Source organism: Rhodnius prolixus, unplaced genomic scaffold (assembly GCF_049639745.1).
Source record: "Rhodnius prolixus isolate KJV_2025 unplaced genomic scaffold, Rpr scaffold_2, whole genome shotgun sequence".
NCBI classification, from domain to species: domain Eukaryota; kingdom Metazoa; phylum Arthropoda; class Insecta; order Hemiptera; family Reduviidae; genus Rhodnius; species Rhodnius prolixus.
The window spans coordinates 16,101,970-16,124,044 of record NW_027411592.1 but is presented as its reverse complement, the minus strand read 5'-3'; the positions used below and the strand labels follow the sequence as shown (position 1 = coordinate 16,124,044).

The following is a 22,075-nucleotide window of genomic DNA, read 5'->3' as shown; positions in this document are numbered from 1 at the left end:
TTTTTTTAAAAGTCTCTAAACTTTATTTAGTGAAGTGTTACTTTCAGTTTGATGCTGGCTAAAATTATTAATTAGTTTATCATAAAGCTCGTATCGTGCATGTAATTAATTCAGCTTGTTTACACGTAAAATAGTAAATAGTGAAACAGAAGAATAATTCTGTTAATTATTATGAAAATATAAATTTTCATTCTATCCTACATTCTCAACCGTCATCATTTCTTAATTCTGCGTCCTATTCTTTAATGATCTACTGACATTAATTTCAAAGAATGTTGAGCAAGATTTCTATGAGTAATTTTTTATTTAAAAAAAAACAACAAAAAAGTTATATAAATTCAATGTGACATCACATATATATAAACGTTACATTTATAATTGTGTTTACAAAGAAGAAACGAGAACAGTTTTAGGTTAGGTAGTTGGCACAGTTCGTAATTTTAGTTTCAGTAGAGTTTAGCAATGGTGTTCATTTAAATTTTGTGATTTTTGAAAAATAATGTCAACTTATTCGTTATTACTCAATTAAATTAGTTAATACTAGCTGTTTTGATCATTTAACAGTCATATCGATCGACTTATCACTAAAAAAAAAGATAACAGTAACAGTATCGTAACTATAATATTGATAATGGTAGAGAATGACATAAATCCTCTGTCTAACTTACTAGTATTCCCTTAGCTTTACTGACTCATTATTCTGCACCGAAAATAGTAAATAATGTTACCAAAAGAAACATCTATGTTTCTTAACTTAAAAAAACGGCAACCATTCTCCTTTCCATCTCTTAGCAAAATTCTTTACAATAATTTGCATAAGTAAGCTTCGGTAACAAGGCGGAAGCAATTAAATGCGTGCTGTCTATAAAACGAACTTAACGATGAGCCCAATATTAAAGAATTAAAACTGCAAGATTATGCATTTGGGCCAAGTGCAACTTAACGATGACTCGCAAACTAATCAATTCATATTATAAGGGCACTTCATTTCATTTCAAAAGGATAAGTACCTTAAGATTAAATATTAATTACGCTCCACTGCGAGGTGAACAGAGAAGATGTTCAGTCTATCTGCAGTTACTGCGGCAGAGAATAAAACACCTTCTCTTCCTTATGATAAGACTGCTGCCCACATAACAAGCTTCTAGTGATTCTCCGAATCCATACCACTGAAGATAGGCTAATGGAGCTTATGGCAGAGAAATATTACATTTGTCTGGCAGAGGACATGGATGAGGCTGGATCAACAGATATAAAGCTTTCCATTATACTAAATAACAAGCTTTAATGGATTATAGATCCGTTGGGAAAGCAACGACGACACAGTCACGCTAAGAAAAGCAGGGAGAAGGAACAATTTCATAGTCTATATATACCTGCTTCTATGATGAAAAGTTCCGTAGGAAGTACGGAAACATGGAATTTTATTCCTCAGATTGCCGTTTCGGACGGCTGCATGGGATAAATAAGAAATTCGTTGTCGAGCTCGAAACACACGACTGTATCTTTGGTGATTTAATCATTTATATTTTCGACCATCTGCTTGTGTGAATTACATACTTCTTTAACTTATATAAAACGCTATATTTTTAGGGGGTAACGCTCTAATATTTTAGAAGGATAAGGAAATCTGTTTCTGAACTCCGAAACGTTTGAAAGATATGAGAAAATAGGTCAGAAAATTCGAGACTGAAAAAGTGTTTTATTATTTAATTTTCCAGAAGGAACAAAAGTTAGATAATTATGGAGTTGAAGCAAGTCCTCTTCTTTTGGGTTCTGAATCGTTTCTGCTAGGTCCTGGATTTAATTTTTCTTCTGTTTTATCAAATAACCAAGGCTATTGATTAGGAAATTTGCTAATAAATTAGTTTTTTTTTTGTTGATTGTAACAAAATAAACGATCTAAAAAAAAAAATAGTTAAAATATTTATCAATTATTATTTAAGATATCCAGCTTAATTATTGCCAAATAACTAACTATGGATTACAAATTCTTATCCTTAAACTCATATTCAAGAAATAACATTTTTAACACTCAGTTCTTTTGTCATTTGGGTGAGATGACGAAGAGACCTTGAAAATTGCCCACAAGGTCAAGTTTTGTGGTACCTTACAAAAGACTTTGTCACTAATAGATTCCAATCTGTTTGTATTTACCTTAATCATTTTAGCAACATAACTGGCAAAACTGTATCGCTTTCAGTAGTAAAAAATTGTTCTTCCAAAAAATCGAAAGTGTGCAATCGATGTGGAACTTATAGAGGATGATTTATTGAATGCTTTCACATTTTTATGGTTAAAGGAGCATTGTTATTATAATCTTTTCCATTAATTTAAATAAAACTTTGAATTGAAATATGAATGAAACATCCGGTTCCTAAACACTAACAAGAATTCTAGCTAAATTAGGAAGTGTGTGGGATCATAACAAGTTTTAAATGATTTAAACCCACCAGTCAACTCCAATCTAGTTGGGCTTTGTGGTGAATTTTGCCGCTATCTGATGCGATGAAATCATCAAGTAAAAGGCACATATGGTTACAGTTTTAAAATATTCTCTTTTCATTCAAGTTTATGCGAACTTAGTTATGTTTCTCGCTCACATACAAAAATTAGGGGAAAAATAATTTTGTTGCGCTGCGTATTAACTAAAATTAGGTTTAACTTTTGCAACTTTTTACTTAATGAAGAATTATAATAAAGCCAATTATTAAAAGGAGATTAACGACTCAAGCTTGTGTATAGCAAAGAGACCGCATATTATTAACATTATTTTAACTATTGACATTTGTTACAACATCGGGTATTAGATAGAAATCTGAGACATACGTATAGGTCTATGTTCTTATCTACTAGGACGGACCCTTCCATTCGCCTCAGGTTAGTAACATTTCCAAAGACACTTTTCAAGCGAAAAAATTCTACTTTACAATGCTCGGATTCTAACGCGTCTTTCAAAACTCCAATTAGTGTGCATTATACTGACGGTCTCTAGACAAAGGCGTCTAAGGAGATCAATTAAAATTTTGAAAGCGAAGGTTCGAGATAATGGCGATATGTTTTCTTAATGGTTTATTACCTAGAAATATATTGATGGACAAAACTGGTTTGTGAATGACTAAAACAGGTATAATACTACACACTTTTTGAGTCCATTTTGTTTAGTTTCTGGCAGTAATTGGCATATCTATCGGAAATGAATTTTTAATGCATTAATTCTTCGTTATTTCAGAAATCGCAAAACGATTCACCACTTCACCAGCCGGAATCGGATCGTCCGCAATCGAACTTTTTAGCACCAGTCTCAGGATTTTGCCAGTAATTTCAGTTTTCATTATTGGTTTATACTAGCGCAAGTTAGGTAAGACTTATTGCGGGAAGTTGCAATAATCCATTCATCTGGAGTTATGTGGTACAAGTTCCTGCAACTCTTTTTTACTGTTTGGAGATGATGTTTAACGGCGTCTTAGTCTTCCAGTTGGATTTCATTTGACAACCTTCTGCAACATAAACGTGTCACATTAAACCAACAGATATTTCATTTTTTCTATCTACCATGCAGAATTAAGGGCAGGTTACTTTTTCATTTCACCCTTCCCATTAAGCCGCTGACAATAATAACTTAAAAAACTTATCACCTTAAAAGTGTAAAAGAAACACTTCATAAAGCGATTACGTGAAGAGGGTTTACTAGAACCACTCTTCAGAATCAATTTCGGTATCGATTGTGTAATGATAGGTTTTAAGGTTTATGGAACTTTTAATGATAAGAGTAAATTTCATCCGATTTCTAACAATTAATTTATCAAAACTGAAATAATGTTAAATTAGTAAAATTTTGTATTCAAAACTACAAAACAGTAATTTATGTTTATTTTCATGTAAACACAGCAGAGGGCTATGTCTACGCAGTGGGAGCAGCTTATCAGCTCGACGATGACGCCAACAACGGCGGTAGCGGTCAAGCTGGCCGTGACGCCCGATGAAGAAGCACCCGGACAGACTCAGCCAGAAACACGAGGTCTACTCGGAACATTGAACAGGCACATGGGAAAATTTGGTGTCAACCACACAAAAGGTTCTACACTCTTCAGGTAGAATTATATATATTGACATTGATAACTCCTATTTCAACATTTAAACAAACTGTTTAAAGACAAAATGGACTATTATTTACAAACAGAAATACGATTGGTTGGATCGTACAAAAATTCACACGTCTAAGTTAGGATTTTTTCCATCACTTAAGAATTTTGTATTATATTCGAAAGTTCTTCGATCTTATTTCACTATGCAACTCAAGCAACAATAATGATAACTAGACCTGGTTTTCTATTTATTTTTTATACATATAAAACCTGTTTTTTCGTAGATTGAAATTTAAGCAGAAATTGCATTGGTTGAACTAAATATTTCTTATGTAAAGTGAGTACCTAAACGTTAGGAAATAGAGGGATTCGAGTTGACCAATCAATTTTGAAAATGAGGTTCATTAATTTAGTAAAAATCAATGGTAGTTTTGCTTCTGTAGAAGCCTTTTATACCTGCTAAAAGAAGTATTTCTTCACCTGGCTTCAGTGCCAATCATCGTCGTCTGAATCGAAAGTGAAAAATATCTCTTGTTTTTCTGGAAAGAAAAATCATTGATTTTTCTTTACGAAATCATCTTTTAAGTAAAAAGAAATTTCAACCTGTTGCTTTGGAAAAATTTATGAAAATTCAATAAATACAAATTATTACTAAAAAAAAAAAAAGGTTTTAAAATTTAAATAATTTCAAAAACCGTTCTTTTTAATTGAGAAAAAAATTAATAATTGTCCGAGGAAAAGAATATAAGTTTAAAATAACATACAGATTCTTTGCTATAGTCAGCATTAGCGAAGTCTGCATGTTCAACACTTGGCAATCACTATTATTTCTCATTTTAAAATATGACTCCGATGACGACTGTTTACCACAAAACGCGTCATTTCTAAATGAAAAAGGTGTTTTTTTCACTTTGAAACTTTGCAATAGTGTGGACGATATTTGGTTGATTCACATCACTTTCAAACGTCAACGCAACGAACAAAATAGAAAACTGGTTTTAGATCTTAAGTTAGCGTTCAAAAACGCTGTAAGAAAACATTTGATCTGGTTCAGGTATCATTTCTGTAGCATGTGTTGTGCAGATATGTGCTAAAAACATTATAAATAAACACACCTTTGGAGTAAAATAATGGTGCTTTGTGCTACTAATTTCACAGACGATAAATGAATTATGTGATAATTATGTCATCTGCTTCATGAAATTTTTTTTTTTTTTTGGTAAATGCCTTAAGGTAGTACGAATTGGGTGCATAAGTTTGGTTCTATAGCATTTCAGGGCTTCTGAGAATCTTGCTTCAGTTTTATTGTGACCCGTTCGGCCATCACTTTACTTTTAAAGAAATGGATTCTAATTCTTCCAGGTAGAAACGACAGCTGATTTCCAAGATAGCTGTACTTATCATCTTTCTGTAACAATTCTGTTCTACATCAATGAACTCAACCTCTTTTGAAGGTTGCAGGTTTAGGATCTTATTTCACTTTATGTGTGGGAACGTCAAACAACGTTCGTCAAACAATACTTGTTGGAATGTCCTCCTTATCCTTATTTTATTTCTGGAAGGACCTGCACAAAAAAAAACATTTAGACAGATTTGGGTTCTTTGTATAACCTTCTTTTTATTTACTTGAGGGGCTATAGGGAGAACCTCACCATAGGCGCTATAAAACACCTTGGGTCAATGCAGCGGTCGAGACTTTGAAGACTTCTTCATCCATAAATCAGGACAAAACCTCCTTTTCCTCTACAAGCTACTGACCTGTTTTCTTACAAAATTCATTCAACAAAATCTCCAAAGTAAGTATTGCTAGCCAGATAAACAGAACATGTTGATGCAAACAATATACCAATCAATAGTTCGGGTTTAGATCAGAACTAAATTCCAACTCGTAAGAAGAATAGTAGACCATGTTACTCGAAACTTCCTCTACAATAAAGATACTGACACGATTCTACTAGACATGGAGAACGCCTTGAATTCTGTTTGGATCTTCCTTTTCGCCTAATCGAGTGTTACTTTCCTCTAAACTTCAAAAATCTTCTACACTCAAATCTATCCTATAGAAAGTCTGTAACCCCTCTCAACTCTGCCACTTCATACTCCTATCCAATGCAGCAGACTTACCTCTTGGGTCCCATCCCACTCATTACATAAATTAATCCTTTTCTCAAACCTTCTCATACCCAACTCTACACTAGTAGCGGATGAGGTGGCTTTTTACAAAATATGAAGAATCGACCCTAGTAATATAGCCTTTAGCAAAAGATGAACTAAGCGTACTACAACTAAATTTAAAATTAAAAATTATCTTGACATAATAACGCCATTAGCTCACTACTTGGGCCTTAGAGCCTCTACTTACAAATTGAGCTCGTCAAGATACACGGACTAAAAATTAATCTTCTCTATCCACATTCAGGGCAAGATCAATTCCGGCAAACTGACTATAATACTAATTTTCCTATTGCACTCATAAAATTTGAAGATAGTGGCACAAAACAAACTCCTCCTCTACAAAGTGGTCATCAGAATGATGTTATTTTACGCCTACGCCTGACCTGTTGCAGTAACGTCAAGAAGCTAAGCAAAATTTTCTCATATTCGCGTGTGACTTTCCAAGATACTTCTTTCGACTTCTTTCATGTCATATCTTTTATAATCTTAAGTATACGTACTTTTGTTCAAAACCGCATACTGAAACTCCTCTCCTATCTAGATTATCATCCTAAGCTACTCTTAAAGTAGTCACTTATGATCCTTCCATTCTCTACAGACACAAAAGAATTGTACATACACTTGATGATGATGAGTTTGCTCTTTCGTTTAGCAAATCTAAATTCTTGCACATTATCTGCAAGTTGAGGGCATGACGCCAAAGTGTTGATCTATTAAGCTAGACCAAGAAGAAGTTTTGAAGGTGTGAATGTAAAGAAGTGTGTAAGCCCATTTCCGCCTTCCGCTATCTCTGATTGTTACAGCAGTACATGAAAAACTATTGCAATCTTACAGGGTTCGAATCAATTTCAAACGTTTTAATTATTTTTTGTGGAATAATCGGCAAACACTCGAAATTTGAGCTTTTAATTGAAAAATTTCCATATGATTGTATTCTTTCGAAAATTATTACAAAATTAAGTAAATTTCATTCATAATTAAGTTAATAACGAATTTGGACGAAAAATCAAACGGTTAAGTATAATAAATATCTCTACTTTCTAATTAATAAAACAAGGAGGTCTAGATCTAGTAAAAAGAAGTCTTTTCAAAATTCTGCTGACAGAATCATCAGTTCTTTCATTTCTTTCTTGTTTATCTTCAATAATGAAAGATTACTCACACAGATATTTGTGAATTAACAAATTATCTTTATTGATATAAGCGACACTAACATTAATAAACATTTGGAATACAATCTGTGTATATATATTTCAAGTTTCATTCATTTACAGTACCTGACAAATGATTTAAAATCAAGTTTGCGATACGATATTTAAACTGAATGAATGCACCTGAAATGTTGACTGTTCTAATTTTTTTTTTTTCTATTTCTGTCATATTTCAAACTTTATCCTACTTTAAAAGTTAATTTATCAGTTCGTCAAGTTTTATATCACCATTGGGTTGGCCATTAGTAAGCACAGTAAGATGTAAAACGACAATCTGACTAACTGGATCGATCGATTTTATAGGGACAAAGCGACTTGATAGGCGCAGACCATTGGGGGAAGACTACATTGTTGCTAATGCACAGAGTTATGTTTAATGTATCCAAAGGGAGGCAGTAGCAATGGATGAATATGGTGTGGAAGGCAGGCAAGATTCGTAGCTCCACTAAAAAAAAACAAGAACAAAATATCTGAAAATCTCCTGTTGATGAGTTAACTTTAAACGCTGAAAGACATTGGATTGGGGAAAAAAAACAAAAAATATTAACAATGTTGATTCATCTCGATCTATTTACTCGTATATTTGCTAAGTTTTATTGCCTTCTATTGACTAAACACGAGTCTTTATAACTCTTTCCATCTACACGATCATGATCAACCAAACTGTGACAATAGAAGAACAAATCCGAAACCGAAGGAAAACAGAAAGTATATGATAATCAACATGTGATACTTTCCTAGAAATCAAATCTAATATGTATTCAACGGTGCCCAAGGCTTCTTGAGCAAAGAAGAATTAGCAAACGGAAAAAGATCGCCAATAAAATTTAAAAAGATATAAAATTACTGCAAAGGCAATAACCAAGGTACCTTATGAGGGTAGATTAGTCCGGCGAAGCGAGTAAGAAATGTACGATGTTAGTGGGTGTCGCGCCAGTAAAGATGTGTAACTTAACCGACAGTTATGTAACTATGGATCGGTCCACCATTTTAGATAAAGGAGTGTACTTCTTTAATATTTCAGTTCCATAACATATTCCGCAGGAGGTATTTGGCCATAAAAAAAACTCTTAATATACCTCTTCCTTCATATCATTTAAATACGGATAAATAATTTTGCAATAAAATAAATTTCATAGTAAAAAAATTAGGTAATTTTTTTCAGAGCTGCTTTTAATTTAGGTAACGAGCATGGTTTTGACTATTTCGAATCTCTGTGAGAGATAGACTGTAGTCTAAACAAAAAAAAAGAGATTATTTTAAACAACACTGACAGTTTTGAAGAGTTAGGTGCTTATGCTGCTATTCTGGAAGATCAATTATGAATTGATTAAAAAGAGGCAGGGAGTGATCGTTTTAGTTTCCTTTTGGTTTAAGAAAATTTTTATATAAGTGCCAAACTTATTCATCTAATCATTAACAATTTTGTAAGCGATTTTTTTAAAATAAATGGTTGAAGGGTAGTTTAATGATTCTTTGTTTTCACCAATTACATTACATAATAATACAGCAAATTATCAAATATCAACGACATCCTTACCAGGAAATTTTTAGTTTAAAATCCACAATTGTAGGTAGACAAATTTATTGTTCAATAATAAATACCTTCGTATATTCGGAAATAAGAGGCCTCCTTAAGTAATTCTCATCAAATGTCAATTATTTTCCATCACAGGCGATTAAAACTGTTCAAGCTCTAATTTTGATTTAGTGGATTCCCTTAATGAACACATTTCTGGTTATTAAGAAAAACAAAAAACTCTAATACGCCGCAATGGTGACCACTGAGGGGACCAATTGTAAGATAGAGCATAAATATTATAACAAATTTTTAATTCTGTACGAATATTCCCGCAAATATACATAATATAAATAAATTATGAGATGTTATCCCAGCTAGAAACCTCCACCTAAGACTTGATTATTTAAAAACAAGATAGGAAAGGTAGCTAGTTTTTATTAATGTTATACTTTTTATTCAAGAATGAAGTTGGCAAACAGTTCAGAACTAGCATGTAGTTTGATAATAAGTTGCCCAAATTAACTACCCAGCATTAACAATGTTTAATGTTTCTCTTCTATAAAAATAACACATCCACCTGGGATTTTGAAATAGATTTATTTATTTTTTTTGGATATAATTTTAGCTTAATTCTATTCTTCAAAGGATTAGGTTGTTTATTTGGTTATAGATATATATTTGAGATATATTACAAATATAATAGAATTTTTTTGGTATAAGGTTTAGTCACAAAAGGATTATTTTTTATTGACTTTTCAATTGTCTGTTCAATTATCTGCTGGGCTACAAACATCGCAGTAATTAGTTAAGAAACAAATGAACAAACTCTTCAAACTGAAAAGCCATAACTATTTACAAAGGTACGTCTTTTTTTTTTACTTATTACACCATTAAGAGTTAAATATTTAAATTGGGACCTTAACTAAATTACAATTAAAATGTGTACATGTTTTTGTAGGCCTTGAAGATGTTTGAATAATCATAATTTGTTCCACAAATTCAATGTAACCAACATTGTTTTCCCCCACTTTGTTGACTAAACTTTTAAGGGTATTAACGCTTGAACACAGTAATAAACTTGAAGAGTTTATTTGAAGAATGCTGCTGCCTAAGAAGGTCCTGGTTCCTTGCCGCATAAATTGCGTCAATCAATGTAGGTCGCATCTTTGGGGGTTTGTGCAATTCGCTTGTAATAGGACAGACTAAACAGTATAAGCGATAACTGGTCTTTTTAATGAAATCTTGAAACCTACAGAGAACTCTATCAAGAGAAAAAAAAATCTTTTAGATTCCCAGATTAAGCACAACCTGATTTTATTTCGGTAGATTTAGCTTTGAAATAAAATTTCCAAAAAAAAATCCAATTTTAACTTGAACTAATTTCAGAAGGTCTGTGAATCTTGGTTTCGTTTATATTTAATTTCCTTTTTTTTTTTGAAAATGAGAAGTTGCTTTCAACGATCGTTTAAAGAAATAATCCTTTAAAAACTTCGGCCTAATTCTATTAAAGGGCTGAAATTGGTGTGTTATGTCGGAAATATTTGAAAATATGTAAGTTAAACATTTCTAAGCAAAACATAATGCTAATGGAACCCACTTTTGGCCCAATCGAGAAACGTTTAATGTTCTAAAGTCCCTTCTAACTGAAATATCATCTAACGTTGACTACCTTTTTTGGTTTTCCCTTAATTAGAAATTTATCTTTAATAAAAACAAAAACTAAACATTAAGGCTATAAATGAACTTATTGTAATTATTCACGAATGTTTATTTTACTATTTTTGAACTTTTTCTCATTCTATTAATGCCGGATTAAAGTTATGGCTATCATAAATATTTCATGTATGTGTATCATAAATAAGTAGCCAGACGTAGGATAAAAAAAAAATCATAAATATTTCAAAATTTGAGTTTTTACTCGAAATATCGTGGATTTTTTTCTAAGTAGTATTGTTTATGTGAGTGAGCAGAATAACAAAAAATTCTAAAATCGTAGAAAGGTTCAAATTTGATTATACGAATGTGTACCAGCAAGTCTCCAATGATTTTGTTTAAACTTTATGAACTTCGTATTGCACACCTGTGGGTCCAGCACTTTTTAAAAACTATTTCCAAATTTGAAACAAATCGATTGAGCCTAAAATGCCTCTTAACTAATTAAATTTGTGATTTTGTAGCTAATTTATTGCCCAAAATAGTGCCAACAAACTAAACTGCTGTATGAAAAAGTTATGTGAGGGTTTTACACCAGATTTCTAATTTATTAACTTATCAAGTCGTTACTAAACCAGAAAAAAAAAATCACAAAATCAGTCACTAGTTGTGATAAGTATTGCAATCAGTTATCAAAATTGTGGAATAACATCTAACAGATCTTCTCTGGTTGAAGTAAGACTTCCTGTTCTTGGCAAAACATGTAATTGCAATTCCGGTCTCATCACTTTGAGGACTCTAAATGTTCACTTTTTAATTAAATGGAATGTTCACGTGATTAAACGGAAGCGAGAAGTAAGGGTACGTTTACAACGGAGCTGTGAGTATAGATGATAGCAGAGATGATAACTGATAGAGTAAAATATAATCGCTGATTAGTGTGCACAACGGAGCTGTGATACATGCGACATGCCCGAGTAGTGAAGAAGAGTTTTTATGTTCAGCAGCAACGAAATGGTATATTTTAAAGAAAAAACGCTTTAGAAAATATCATGTACATACCATAAATAAAAAAACGAAGTACTTTGGGCGAATTTCACTATTTATATAAGGAACTTAGAAATTATCCGGATCGTTTTTTTTAATATGTGAGGATGGGTCCACCCACATTCGACAATATTTTAGAAAAAATAAGGTCAAAATTAAGAAAACTTAGGAAAAATTGTCATGGAAATCCTATAACCATAGAAGAAAAACTAGTGATTACTCTTAGGTTAGTAATGATTTTATTGAAAAAAAAAAACAAATAAATACACATGAAAATACATGGAAGCACGATTTAAAAAACTAAATATTGTTTAAAAGTAAATAATAAAATAATAACCAAAAATAATGAGTAAAGACAGCACTAAATAATTTTTCGACGTCCATTTTGAAGCTCCGATACTGGAGTTCAGCTAGCAGAAAAATGAAAAATTCAATTCTATCATCTATGCTCGTTTATAGCAGCGAGTATGAGTCACTAATCGAAGCTTCGTTGTGTACGCTCACATAAGAATGTACTAGGTTATTCTATAAGCGCTGATGCATTACTGCTATCATCTCCGCTATCATCTATGCTCACAGCTCCGTTGTGAACGTACCCTAACAGTGGTGTGCATTTTTATTGCTTTTGTTTATGACGTCGTTTATTGAAAATCTCGTTCAATTTTTCGCTAATTTCTCTGTACGAAACTAACTAAAACTAAAATGCGTGATTTGATCTTTACCCTCTTATTTGAATTCATTTTAAAATAATTAAAATTCATTAAGAAAGTTTTTTTGTTAGGTTTAAGCAATATATTCTTAATCGACCTGTAAAGCATTAAGATGGAAAGAAAGAAGCGTTTTGGCGTCTACAATCCCTAGGCCCTATTAGTAATAGGATTGTACTGAGAGTCAATGAGAAGTTGGCGCCGAACATCACGTGACCTAGCACAATTTCCGCTAGCCAAGGTTCTAACTCTCTTCGCTAGAACTTATTGGAATTGGCTGGTGGTTTGGTGGAGTTAAGTGTTCGTTGCATGTTAGCTACAGCTTTACTATTTGTGCAATGCTGTACTGGTGACACAGAAAATATCACTAATTTCAGAATACAATGATTGGTGGTTGCCATACATTGTACCAAACTCCTTCACCAATATCACTGCATTTTGGGCGAACTAAATCTCCTGAATCAGTCTTAAACAATCCTTTTCGAAGATCCTATTCGATAATTATTCATTAACAGGATTGAAATGGGAAGTGGTGTTGAATTTTTTTTTTTAATTATGTTGAAAAGTTGGGAAATCATATCTTTGTCTGCTTCCAAGAACAGATATAGAAATTATAGTGTCTATATTAACATAATATATATATTTTTAAAACATCATGCTTAATTATTAATTGAGATGAAAACCGGTTTAATAAATTATAACATCAGTAAGTAATTTTATTTTATTTCTATTTATTTATTTGTCTAAAGTAAATGCATACTTATGACAAGGAGTCTTGCTCGAACAGAGATTACATAAAATATTCAAAAAAAAGTTACATAAAACAGATTAATATTATAAAACTCATGAAAAATATAACATAAAAGTACAAAGTATTTATGTACTATTTATATAAAAAATAATAATACTTATTTAATGGAAATCTTTTAAATTAAATTATTACTCTCTTTTAGAAATGCAAATTATTAAATATTCAGAACAAAACAAAATTTAAATAAATAAAATACTTGAATAATATCCATGATAAATATCCTCGGAGGATTCAGAGAAAGTATCTGAAAACTAATAAAAATATTATAAAATAAACTATAAAATAAAAATAAAGTGATAGAATTACCAAAAAATTGCCCATCCAATCCCTATTTATACAATCGACTGCTGGTTTAAATAATCATTTCTCAGTTTTAAGCAATCCTTAGTATAAATAAATAAATCCTTAATTTTCTGGAAGGATTCAACCATCAATAGCTTTTCCCATTTCACTTCAGGTGGGCTGAAGAATATGCTTGTTAATATATCTAGATCTTAAATCGGCATAAAATCTACAGCATAAATAAAAATGTATTAAGTTATCAGTCTCTCTCATACACAATGGGCAAACATCTGGAGAGTTAAATACATACTTTTTATCTTTGATGTAGAATCTGTTATGTTTCTCTCCCGCCAATCTTAATTGAATAACAAACTGTAGAAATGTGAGATTACATTTAATTTGTAAAGTTGAATTTTTGAAACTGTAGTTACATATTACTCTATATAAAGGATTATATTGAGAATTTATTACCTTCTCTATGTCCCGGCTATCTATGTGATTATTCATTTTTATTACTAAATTGTTCATTTCACTTCTTATAAGATTTGGATTCTGTGAGTCCCAAATATCCATAGCACCAATAGTATATAAAAAGTTCTTTAGGGAATCAAACCAACTGAAAGAAATATTATTATTATAAGAGAATTCACACAATCGTTTGTAGCAAATATTTGGCAATCGGCTTTCCTCCATTTCCAAGATATGTAGCCACCAGGAGATAGCCTGCTTAAAGACTTGTACCTGAATATGATTTCTCCCCATTTCTAATCTGACATAATAGTCAGGAGTAGAGCGCGAGAGTAAAAAGAGAGATTTCAAAAAATATAATTGTACCCTCTCAATTTTGTCCACATAATTAAGCGCCCATATCTCGCAACAGTAACACACAATGCTCCTAACTACGGCATCAAATAGGCGACATCTGCTTTCCCAGACCTCCGGTTTTCCCATGTAAATCAATTTTCTCACTTGAGGAATAACCATCATTCCTCTGGAGTGCAATGTATCAGCAGCGGCTTTTCGAAACTTGGCTGAAGATGAGAAGGTTACATCTAAATAATTAAAGGAATTTGTCAGTGTCAGTTATCTCTCTAATCGAGCTTATGCTTAAACCCTTCGCTCCGTTCGTCTCAAAATATTCAGTAATATCTGAAATGAAGATCGCAAATAAGAGCGGGCTCAATTTATCCTCTTGGAGAACCCCCTGGCTAACTTTAATTTCATTTGAGGTCCATCCACCAATATCAACCATAAAGCAAGCCTTTTCGTAAAGATCTCGAATACTCCTCATACACTTACCATCAAATCCAAATGAGTGCAATTTTGCCCACAATTTTGGGTGTGATACAGAGTCAAATGCCCGGCGGAAATCTACAAAAATACAAAATACTTTTCTCCTTTTTAATCTCAATTGTAGATTAATCGCTGCAGAAAGAGTAAAAATGGCACCTCTACACCCCCTTCCCGGTCGAAACCCCATTTGCTCCTCTGGGAGCAGCATTTGATCTTGTGCCCATTTACTGAGCCTGTTGTAAATAATTTGCGTAAATATTTTAACTACTGCGTTAATTAATGAAATACCTCTATAATTGAGGGGATCGGAAGGATCACCTTTTTTAAAGAACATCTTTAACTTTATCTTTCCCCAACTATTCGGTATACTTTCTTCATCTAAAATTTTATTAAAAATATTCAACAAATAATGTGTCCATTTTAAAGGCAAGTATTTGAGGGATTCATTTATAATGCGATCACAAACCGGGGCCTTATTGATTTTGCTCATTTTGATACTTAGCATTAAATCTACTATTGTTATGGGAGCGTCCAATTCCAGATGTGACACTGTAAAATATTTAATTTCTGGCGAAACTGGAAGAACCTGGACATTTCTTATAAACTTTTCCCATTCTTTAAGAGAAATGTGGTTAATTATTCGACTGGATCCCCTAAGACTTTTAATGGTCTCCCAAAAATCCTTACTATTACTAATATTATTTAAGCTTTTGAGTTTCAAAATAATTTGTTTTGGATGAATTTATTGTTTTTCTAAAATTTTGTTTAGCTTTAAGAAAATCAGTTAACCTGTCCCCGATAAAGTGAAATTTTTTGGCTTTCTTGTAACACACTTTTATTCTTTTTTAGCCCTGTAACAATTTTCATTATACCAGGGTTTATTTGAAGTTTTTTTCTTAGTAACATAGACAATAGAAGATTTAATAATCCCACTCTTCTCCATACCCATGTTAATTGTATTCACAAAGTTCTCATACAATTCATCCGTGGAATCACTGTGAAAATATATAGAAGGAGATTCATTTACAAACCCATGAAATTGGAAAAAATTTGCTTCATTTCTATTAAATTTTGTTAACAAATTATATCTATCAATATCTATTATATCTATCGCTATCAACTACATTATTATTACCAGCATTAATATCCAGATATAAAACTATTAAAAGGTGATCTTAATGGGCAGAAACAAATTTAACACCAGTAAGTACCTAATACATTTATTATTCAAGTATTTAATAAACTTTTACTTAAAATAATTAAGAAAGAGTTTGCTAGAGCAATCCTAGTTAAAGCTAAGGTTACCCAAGAAGTTCTGGTCCAAAGGAAGGGCGAATAGCAGAAGAAATAACTTGACTTCCACAAAAAACAAAATAAAAAAAATATTCTGAATGTTTGATACCGTAATTTCTACAACCTAGGGGATTACTTGGGTGCAAGTACAGGTGTAGGACGAAATCAAACATGCAATAGGAATAAAAAAAGAAAGCGATAACATTTAGGTTATCTGAGGTCAGAGGGTTAATGGAACATTCAAGATCAATTAGGAAACCCTTATCTGACTTTCTTGCAGAGAATGAAGAATGTTATATGGATTATTTGTTGTTCATAAAAGAATTCCCACTTGAACTTCGCCGATTAATTCCTTCACGAATTTAAAATAAAGCTTTTATCAATCTCAATTCTTTAAGAATCAGTCTCAATGCTTAAACAAGAATCGTTTCCGATTTCTATACCCACCGTCACTCTGAAAAATCTTTACACATTATAGTATGTAGTGAACCAAATAAGCTCTACGAACAGAGACCTTAAATTTTTGTTATTATTAACGCTACAAAAAAAAGATTACCTGGCTGAGCTACACTATATTGCCAACATGTGGCTATGAACATACAGTTCTTTTTAAACCGTCCAATATTTTCACCCTAAGTATATAAAATTTATGTCCTCCAGTTGTGGAATAGTAGTACAAACGAGCAGAAAGGATTAATTTTCTGTCTAAAAACAAAATTTTTCAGAGAGCCACATTGAAGGAGCCATTTTACTCGTCGATGGGAATTATATATTACTCTTAAAACTATATCTCGCTCAAATCATCAAGTTATAAGTTAGACAGAGTATGAAATAAAACTTATTATTTATAAACGGTTTAAGTTATTAGTTCCCGAGTAATTGAACTAATATTTTAGTTGGATTAATAAATGAGATAGAGTATTTAAGGGATTTTAAAAGCAAATAGTAAGGCCTCTGATCTCATTTGATTCCACATTATGTTTTATGCAGAAATTTCGTTTCATTATTACCCATTTTCAGTATATATGAAATCAAAATTTAGTAGACTGATGAGCTAAGTAAATAACGTTTTAGTTTAGGCAACCAAAAAGTTTGAGATTAAAAAAGCCAAGAATATTATGCCTTAAATGAAATAATTTAGAATACTTAACTTTGTGAGCAGCAGTCCAGAATCTTGTTCTTAAGATAATAAATACTTAATGATTTTTTGTAAAACTATTTTATTAATAATCTTGCTCATGCTTTTTTTTATACTGAAATATATAAACTCTCCAGGAACATTTACGTAATATCCAGTCTTAATTACATCAACATTGTTAGTGAATAAATTAATTTTCAGTGGCTAAAGGTTTGAAAATGGTAACACTTACTGGGAATAAGGAGGGCTTGTTGGCATTTATATTGGAATGTCACGGCCCGCACTTGGAGGTTCACTTTGAAAATATCACATTGTGATATTATCATACTTCTTATTATTCTTCTTTTATTTCCTTAATTAGAAATCCTCTTAAAATGATATTTACATATTTAAAAAAGTATTTTTTTTTTTTTTTGTTCATTAAAACAAAACAAAAAACTTGCAAACAACCAACTATTCAACAAAATCCACTAAAATTTAAAATAACTTGGAACCAATGAATTGATTAATTAGAATTTATTTTCATTTTGTTAACTGAGAATTTCTAAACTCAGAAAGTGAGCAGCATCGCCAAGTATGATGATACATATTTGCTTGTCTAATTCAATGTACAATATCATGTCCTTCAAGGCTTGTTTTTGGGCGTGTATTTTCAGAAATAGATTTACATTATATTTTAATACGAAATATTAATTATAACAGAAAATTATTTCTTTGAAGAAATAGTTATAAATTAAAAAATGATTTATTAACGTTAATTTTAAGACTCCAGTTACTAATATTTTGCCTTGGTTTTTATTACTGTTAGTATTATTTACGTCATCCAAATTTTGTTTTATCCTGTCCAATCTGTCTGCAAACGATTACTTATAAATGTAACAGCTATTGTAAATAAACTTTAAAAATATCTTTTACACACTCCTTCAGAATGATATAAAACTTATGTTGCTGATTTATAACATTAGGGGAAGTGGACTTTTTTTTTTATTAAGGCTTTAACTACGTTATAATAAGTGCTGATCTTATTATTTATTCCTCTTTCTCTTTCTTTTTTTTAGTTTATGTCTAACCTTAAACAACTCACTTATACTAGTTCTGATTTCTTCCGGAATATAAATTTAGTTTTTATTTCATCTACTGTTTTTTGACGTTGTTAGTTTTTTTTAACTAATATTCTTTCCATTCGTTTGTGTGGATATATGAATCTGTCTTTCTGTATTTTCAAGAAATCTGCTCAGAGTCCAAATGTGCAAAAGTCAAGGGCGTTCAAGTCAACGGTACGGCTCACCAAAGTCTCCATTCTTTAGTGTTACTTTTTGCTCTGAAGTTTTTCCGTGAACTATGAATTACATTAAATTCTGTTTTCTTACACTCCCAGGTGGCGTTAGTTTACAAAGTCAAATCGACTACAGTGTGAAATATAGATTGTAGCTCCAATAATTGATTGTTAGTTCCATTAGATGTTTGTAAAAACTTTTCTGCATTAAAGAAAGAATTGAATGTGTGAGTTGATAGAAGGAGACTGCGTTTGCTGTTGTTTATATTTGAACCGATCTTTTTAAGTGGTTTCTACCATACACATTGTACATTTATTAGCATTTAGTTTTATGCGGTTAAGCATTTCATTACATTTATTCGTGTTTTCAAACAACTTCTGCATTTAAGCTATAAAACAACATTATAAAACTCGTGCATTCACTGAATCACTCATTATTAACACATTTGATCTGTTTTAAAGATAAGATTAGTTGCTTTTCAGTAATTTACAGTTCAGAACAGTCATAAGTATTGCATTTTGCAACTAAAACATTTAGGCTGTTAATGCTTATTACAAGCGATCTTAATTTAGCTTTTTCTGAACGAATGAGGTTTTCCAATTTAAGGTGAATCAATTGTGAATGTTCAAGTGTTTACAGTCTCAGGTTCAGGTAATATCAAGTACGATATTTCGGAATGTGTGACATAGTAAGAGTAGTCGACCATTTTACATTTCCAAAACTATCCTGGAGAGAATCTTATTTATGATCCTTGGTTGATGCACGTTCGCGTGTGTGCAGTTGGAAGCTATAGGCAGGAATAGAGTTGCGTCTTAATTCCACCTAGAAGGTGAAATGTGGGCAAAGAGGGATATCCTTAGAGTGACGACCAGTAAGAGACAAAGAGAAGAGGAAGTAGTTAATCCAGTATTCTGACTTCCTCTTTGCAACCTCTCCAAGAATTAATTTGGATATATGAATTCGTCAGAAATTTTTCCAGAAATGTGAGCTCCTAAACGAAATGGAGCACGAAATTGCCCTCACTGTCTTTGAGAAAAATGCGATTGTTTGGTTCCTACCACTGAACTAAGTTCGGTTGCATATAAAATAATCAATGAAACAAAATCCTATTCAAGAATGGAATGCAGACATATTTTCAATTTTTGTTATTGAAACTTGAATTATGTTGCCAATAAGAATTTAAATACATTAAAACAAATTTCTCATCGAGATGAACTTTGAGATGAATGCTTATTAGAGCCCCATTCCTCTGGTCAATTCCTCGCCGAACTTTTTTTCCTCCCACTTGAATAACTCCAAGAACCCCATCAGTTTCCCAAAAATAAAGTTTAAAGAACTAAAATTGCTGTCTGTTATGTGCTGGTGAGTTCGAAGAATATCAGTACACCGAAAGTGCGACTGTACAGAAAATATTTAAAATAGTGTGACACAAATCCATTTTTTTAAATTAACAAACAAAGCTCCGGGCGCCATTGACATAGATTTTGAAGCCCCTTATTAAAATAAAAAACTATAAATTGTTTAATTCCAAGAATATTAAGAAATTGGTGTTGTGTAAGCATGAATTTGAATTTTATTTTTACCACACAATCCCAAGAAAGATTGTAAATTTTTCCTCTGCTCAAACAACATAATTATATGACTATCAATCAGAAACAAATTACCATATAAATTGAAGAATATTATACACGACTAGAAATTTAGCCTAGGCACTATCACGAAATTCTATAACTACGGGGATTTCCAAAATATAGTTAATTTATTTGAAAAATCAATAAGCTATGTTTCGCTTAATTTATTAAAGGGTAATTGAGGATTTATTGCAATAAAATCCACTTCAGGGATTATTTTTACAATATGGAAATCCAATCAGTATAAGGGGAAAAAAATCAGTTTTCATTAATAATGATGCTATCATCTCTAATAGCTATTTCCTTAAATACTTCTTTTTAATATTAATTTTGCTTATGGTCGACAATGTTTTTCTATAAATATTTTTTTATTATTATTGAGATTGACGAATATTGGCTCACTCACGTAAGTGTGCTACAATTGGGATATTACCATCTTTCTATTTTTCAAGCATTCCTCACTTTACTTTTACTTAACCTATAATGGCTAATTGGCCAAGTAATTAATTTTATTGTTTTATTTTTTTGCAATTAAAGTGCTAACGTTCATTTTGTTATAAGATTATCAAAATTTTGCAATTTATTGAAAATAAAGACTTTCGCTTCTATGTAATTAATATGTATTCTACAAAAATTGTAAAAGTCAATAAAATAAATAGAGAGAGAGAGAAACATTTAAATGCAAATATTTGCAAAACAAAGGGTGCTGCCCAAATAGATCGGGTTGCTAGACACACAGCGTACCAATCAGTCAATCAAGATATATAGATAATAATAATAATAATAATAATAATAATAATAATAATAATAATAATACTGTTACTAGGGAAGGGATTAGCTATGAGGTTAGCATACTGGACTCCCACGCGGAGGTCCCGGGTTCGAATCCAGCAGCTGACCCTTAGATTTTCTCTTCCTAGGAGCTTCTTACAGCTCACTGTCCGGTGATGGACAGTGTTGTCTGTAACGAGAGAACACTGTCCGGAGGCCGGCAGTGCACTGGAAAAAGCTCCGGGCGCTAATGACCTCAGCTGTTGATGCGCCAAAAAAAAAAAAAAAAAAAAAAAAAAAAAAAAAAAAAAAAAAAAAAAAAAAAAAATACTGTTACTACAACAGTAGGCTGGGAATCATGCACATAATAATACACCAACCCGACGATGGCAAGGTAGAAAGAACCAAATGACATTAGGCGAACTTGTTACAACCAACCTGGCTGTATTTATAGGATCTTACTGGTTTACCTAACCAATCCGCGCTCAACAAGATCAACAAACTCACAGGAGCACCTTGAAGAAGATTTCAAGCGTCCATTTTCGTTTACCACATTCACGTGAACATAATTGCCAAATGCTAATTTTGGCAATAAACAAAAACGCTGAGAGATAAGGAACGTATTAAGGTGTACGTGAAAGGTTAACTGCAGATCAGGATTGTCAGTTTGAATCCAAACAGTTTAAGTGGCTGATTGTTTTCCTTTGAATCCATCACGTATCACAGAGTGATAGAATATAGTACCACAACAGCAAACAGCTAATTAGGAGGAAGGTGTCACAGAACACTGAAGACTGCCCTAAACACAATCCTGCACTACACGCCCACAGTCTTTACAGTAATTAACACTAGAAGACTAACTATGAACTGAAGTAACAAAAAAGACTACAACTCTTCAGAGAGAAGAAGGTCTCTTCAAGGTGTTGATAAGACTAAGATCGCAAGGTCACCGTTCCAATAGATACTAACCTTACATGTAGCTACGCCATCGTATCGCACGAGGACATCAAATTAATAAAACTCAACGTCCGCTCTTTGTGGACTGACAAAGTGCGCAGCAATATGTAATCAGCAAAAAGAATCAATTACAAGATTATCTGACATTTCCGCCCAAAAAGCTCGATAAAACTTTTTGGTGTGTTGCAACCAAGGTTGATTACCTTCCGCGTTCTGAAC

At 32.0% G+C, this 22,075-nt stretch overlaps 2 protein-coding genes and 1 long non-coding RNA gene across 6 annotated transcripts in view; 1 reads left to right on the top strand and 2 right to left on the bottom strand.

Moving 5' to 3' along the window:
- LOC141449115 (inward rectifier potassium channel 2-like) overlaps nucleotides 1-22,075 on the top strand; it is a 128,506-nt gene that overhangs the window by 8,154 nt on the left and 98,277 nt on the right. Inside the window, exon 2 of one of the 2 annotated variants that reach the window (XM_074118202.1) lies at nucleotides 3,895-4,094. In XM_074118202.1, the coding sequence (XP_073974303.1) occupies nucleotides 3,901-4,094 (194 nt within the window). In that variant the 5' untranslated portion in view covers nucleotides 3,895-3,900. Of the gene's footprint in view, nucleotides 1-3,891; nucleotides 4,095-22,075 lie in introns of both variants that reach the window. The other variant, XM_074118201.1, reaches the window with a different exon arrangement.
- On the bottom strand, nucleotides 1,751-5,642 carry LOC141449124 (uncharacterized). Of its 2 annotated transcripts, none has more exons than XR_012455343.1 (4): nucleotides 5,204-5,642; nucleotides 4,545-4,627; nucleotides 3,080-3,500; nucleotides 1,751-1,902 (listed from the first exon to the last, which is right to left on the bottom strand). It is a non-coding gene; the product is annotated as an uncharacterized lncRNA (long non-coding RNA). The 2 variants fall into 2 exon arrangements; XR_012455342.1 differs by having other exon boundaries at nucleotides 3,144-3,500.
- Nucleotides 12,700-22,075, bottom strand: part of LOC141449121 (uncharacterized) — a 109,739-nt gene continuing 100,363 nt past the window's right edge. The window contains exons 2-4 of one of the 2 annotated variants that reach the window (XM_074118216.1): nucleotides 13,968-14,112; nucleotides 13,807-13,868; nucleotides 12,700-13,725 (exon numbers count right to left, since the gene is read on the bottom strand). In XM_074118216.1, coding sequence (XP_073974317.1) covers nucleotides 13,668-13,725; nucleotides 13,807-13,868; nucleotides 13,968-14,069 — 222 coding nt within the window. In that variant the 5' untranslated portion in view covers nucleotides 14,070-14,112 and the 3' untranslated portion in view covers nucleotides 12,700-13,667. Of the gene's footprint in view, nucleotides 13,869-13,967; nucleotides 14,113-22,075 lie in introns of both variants that reach the window. The other variant, XM_074118215.1, reaches the window with a different exon arrangement.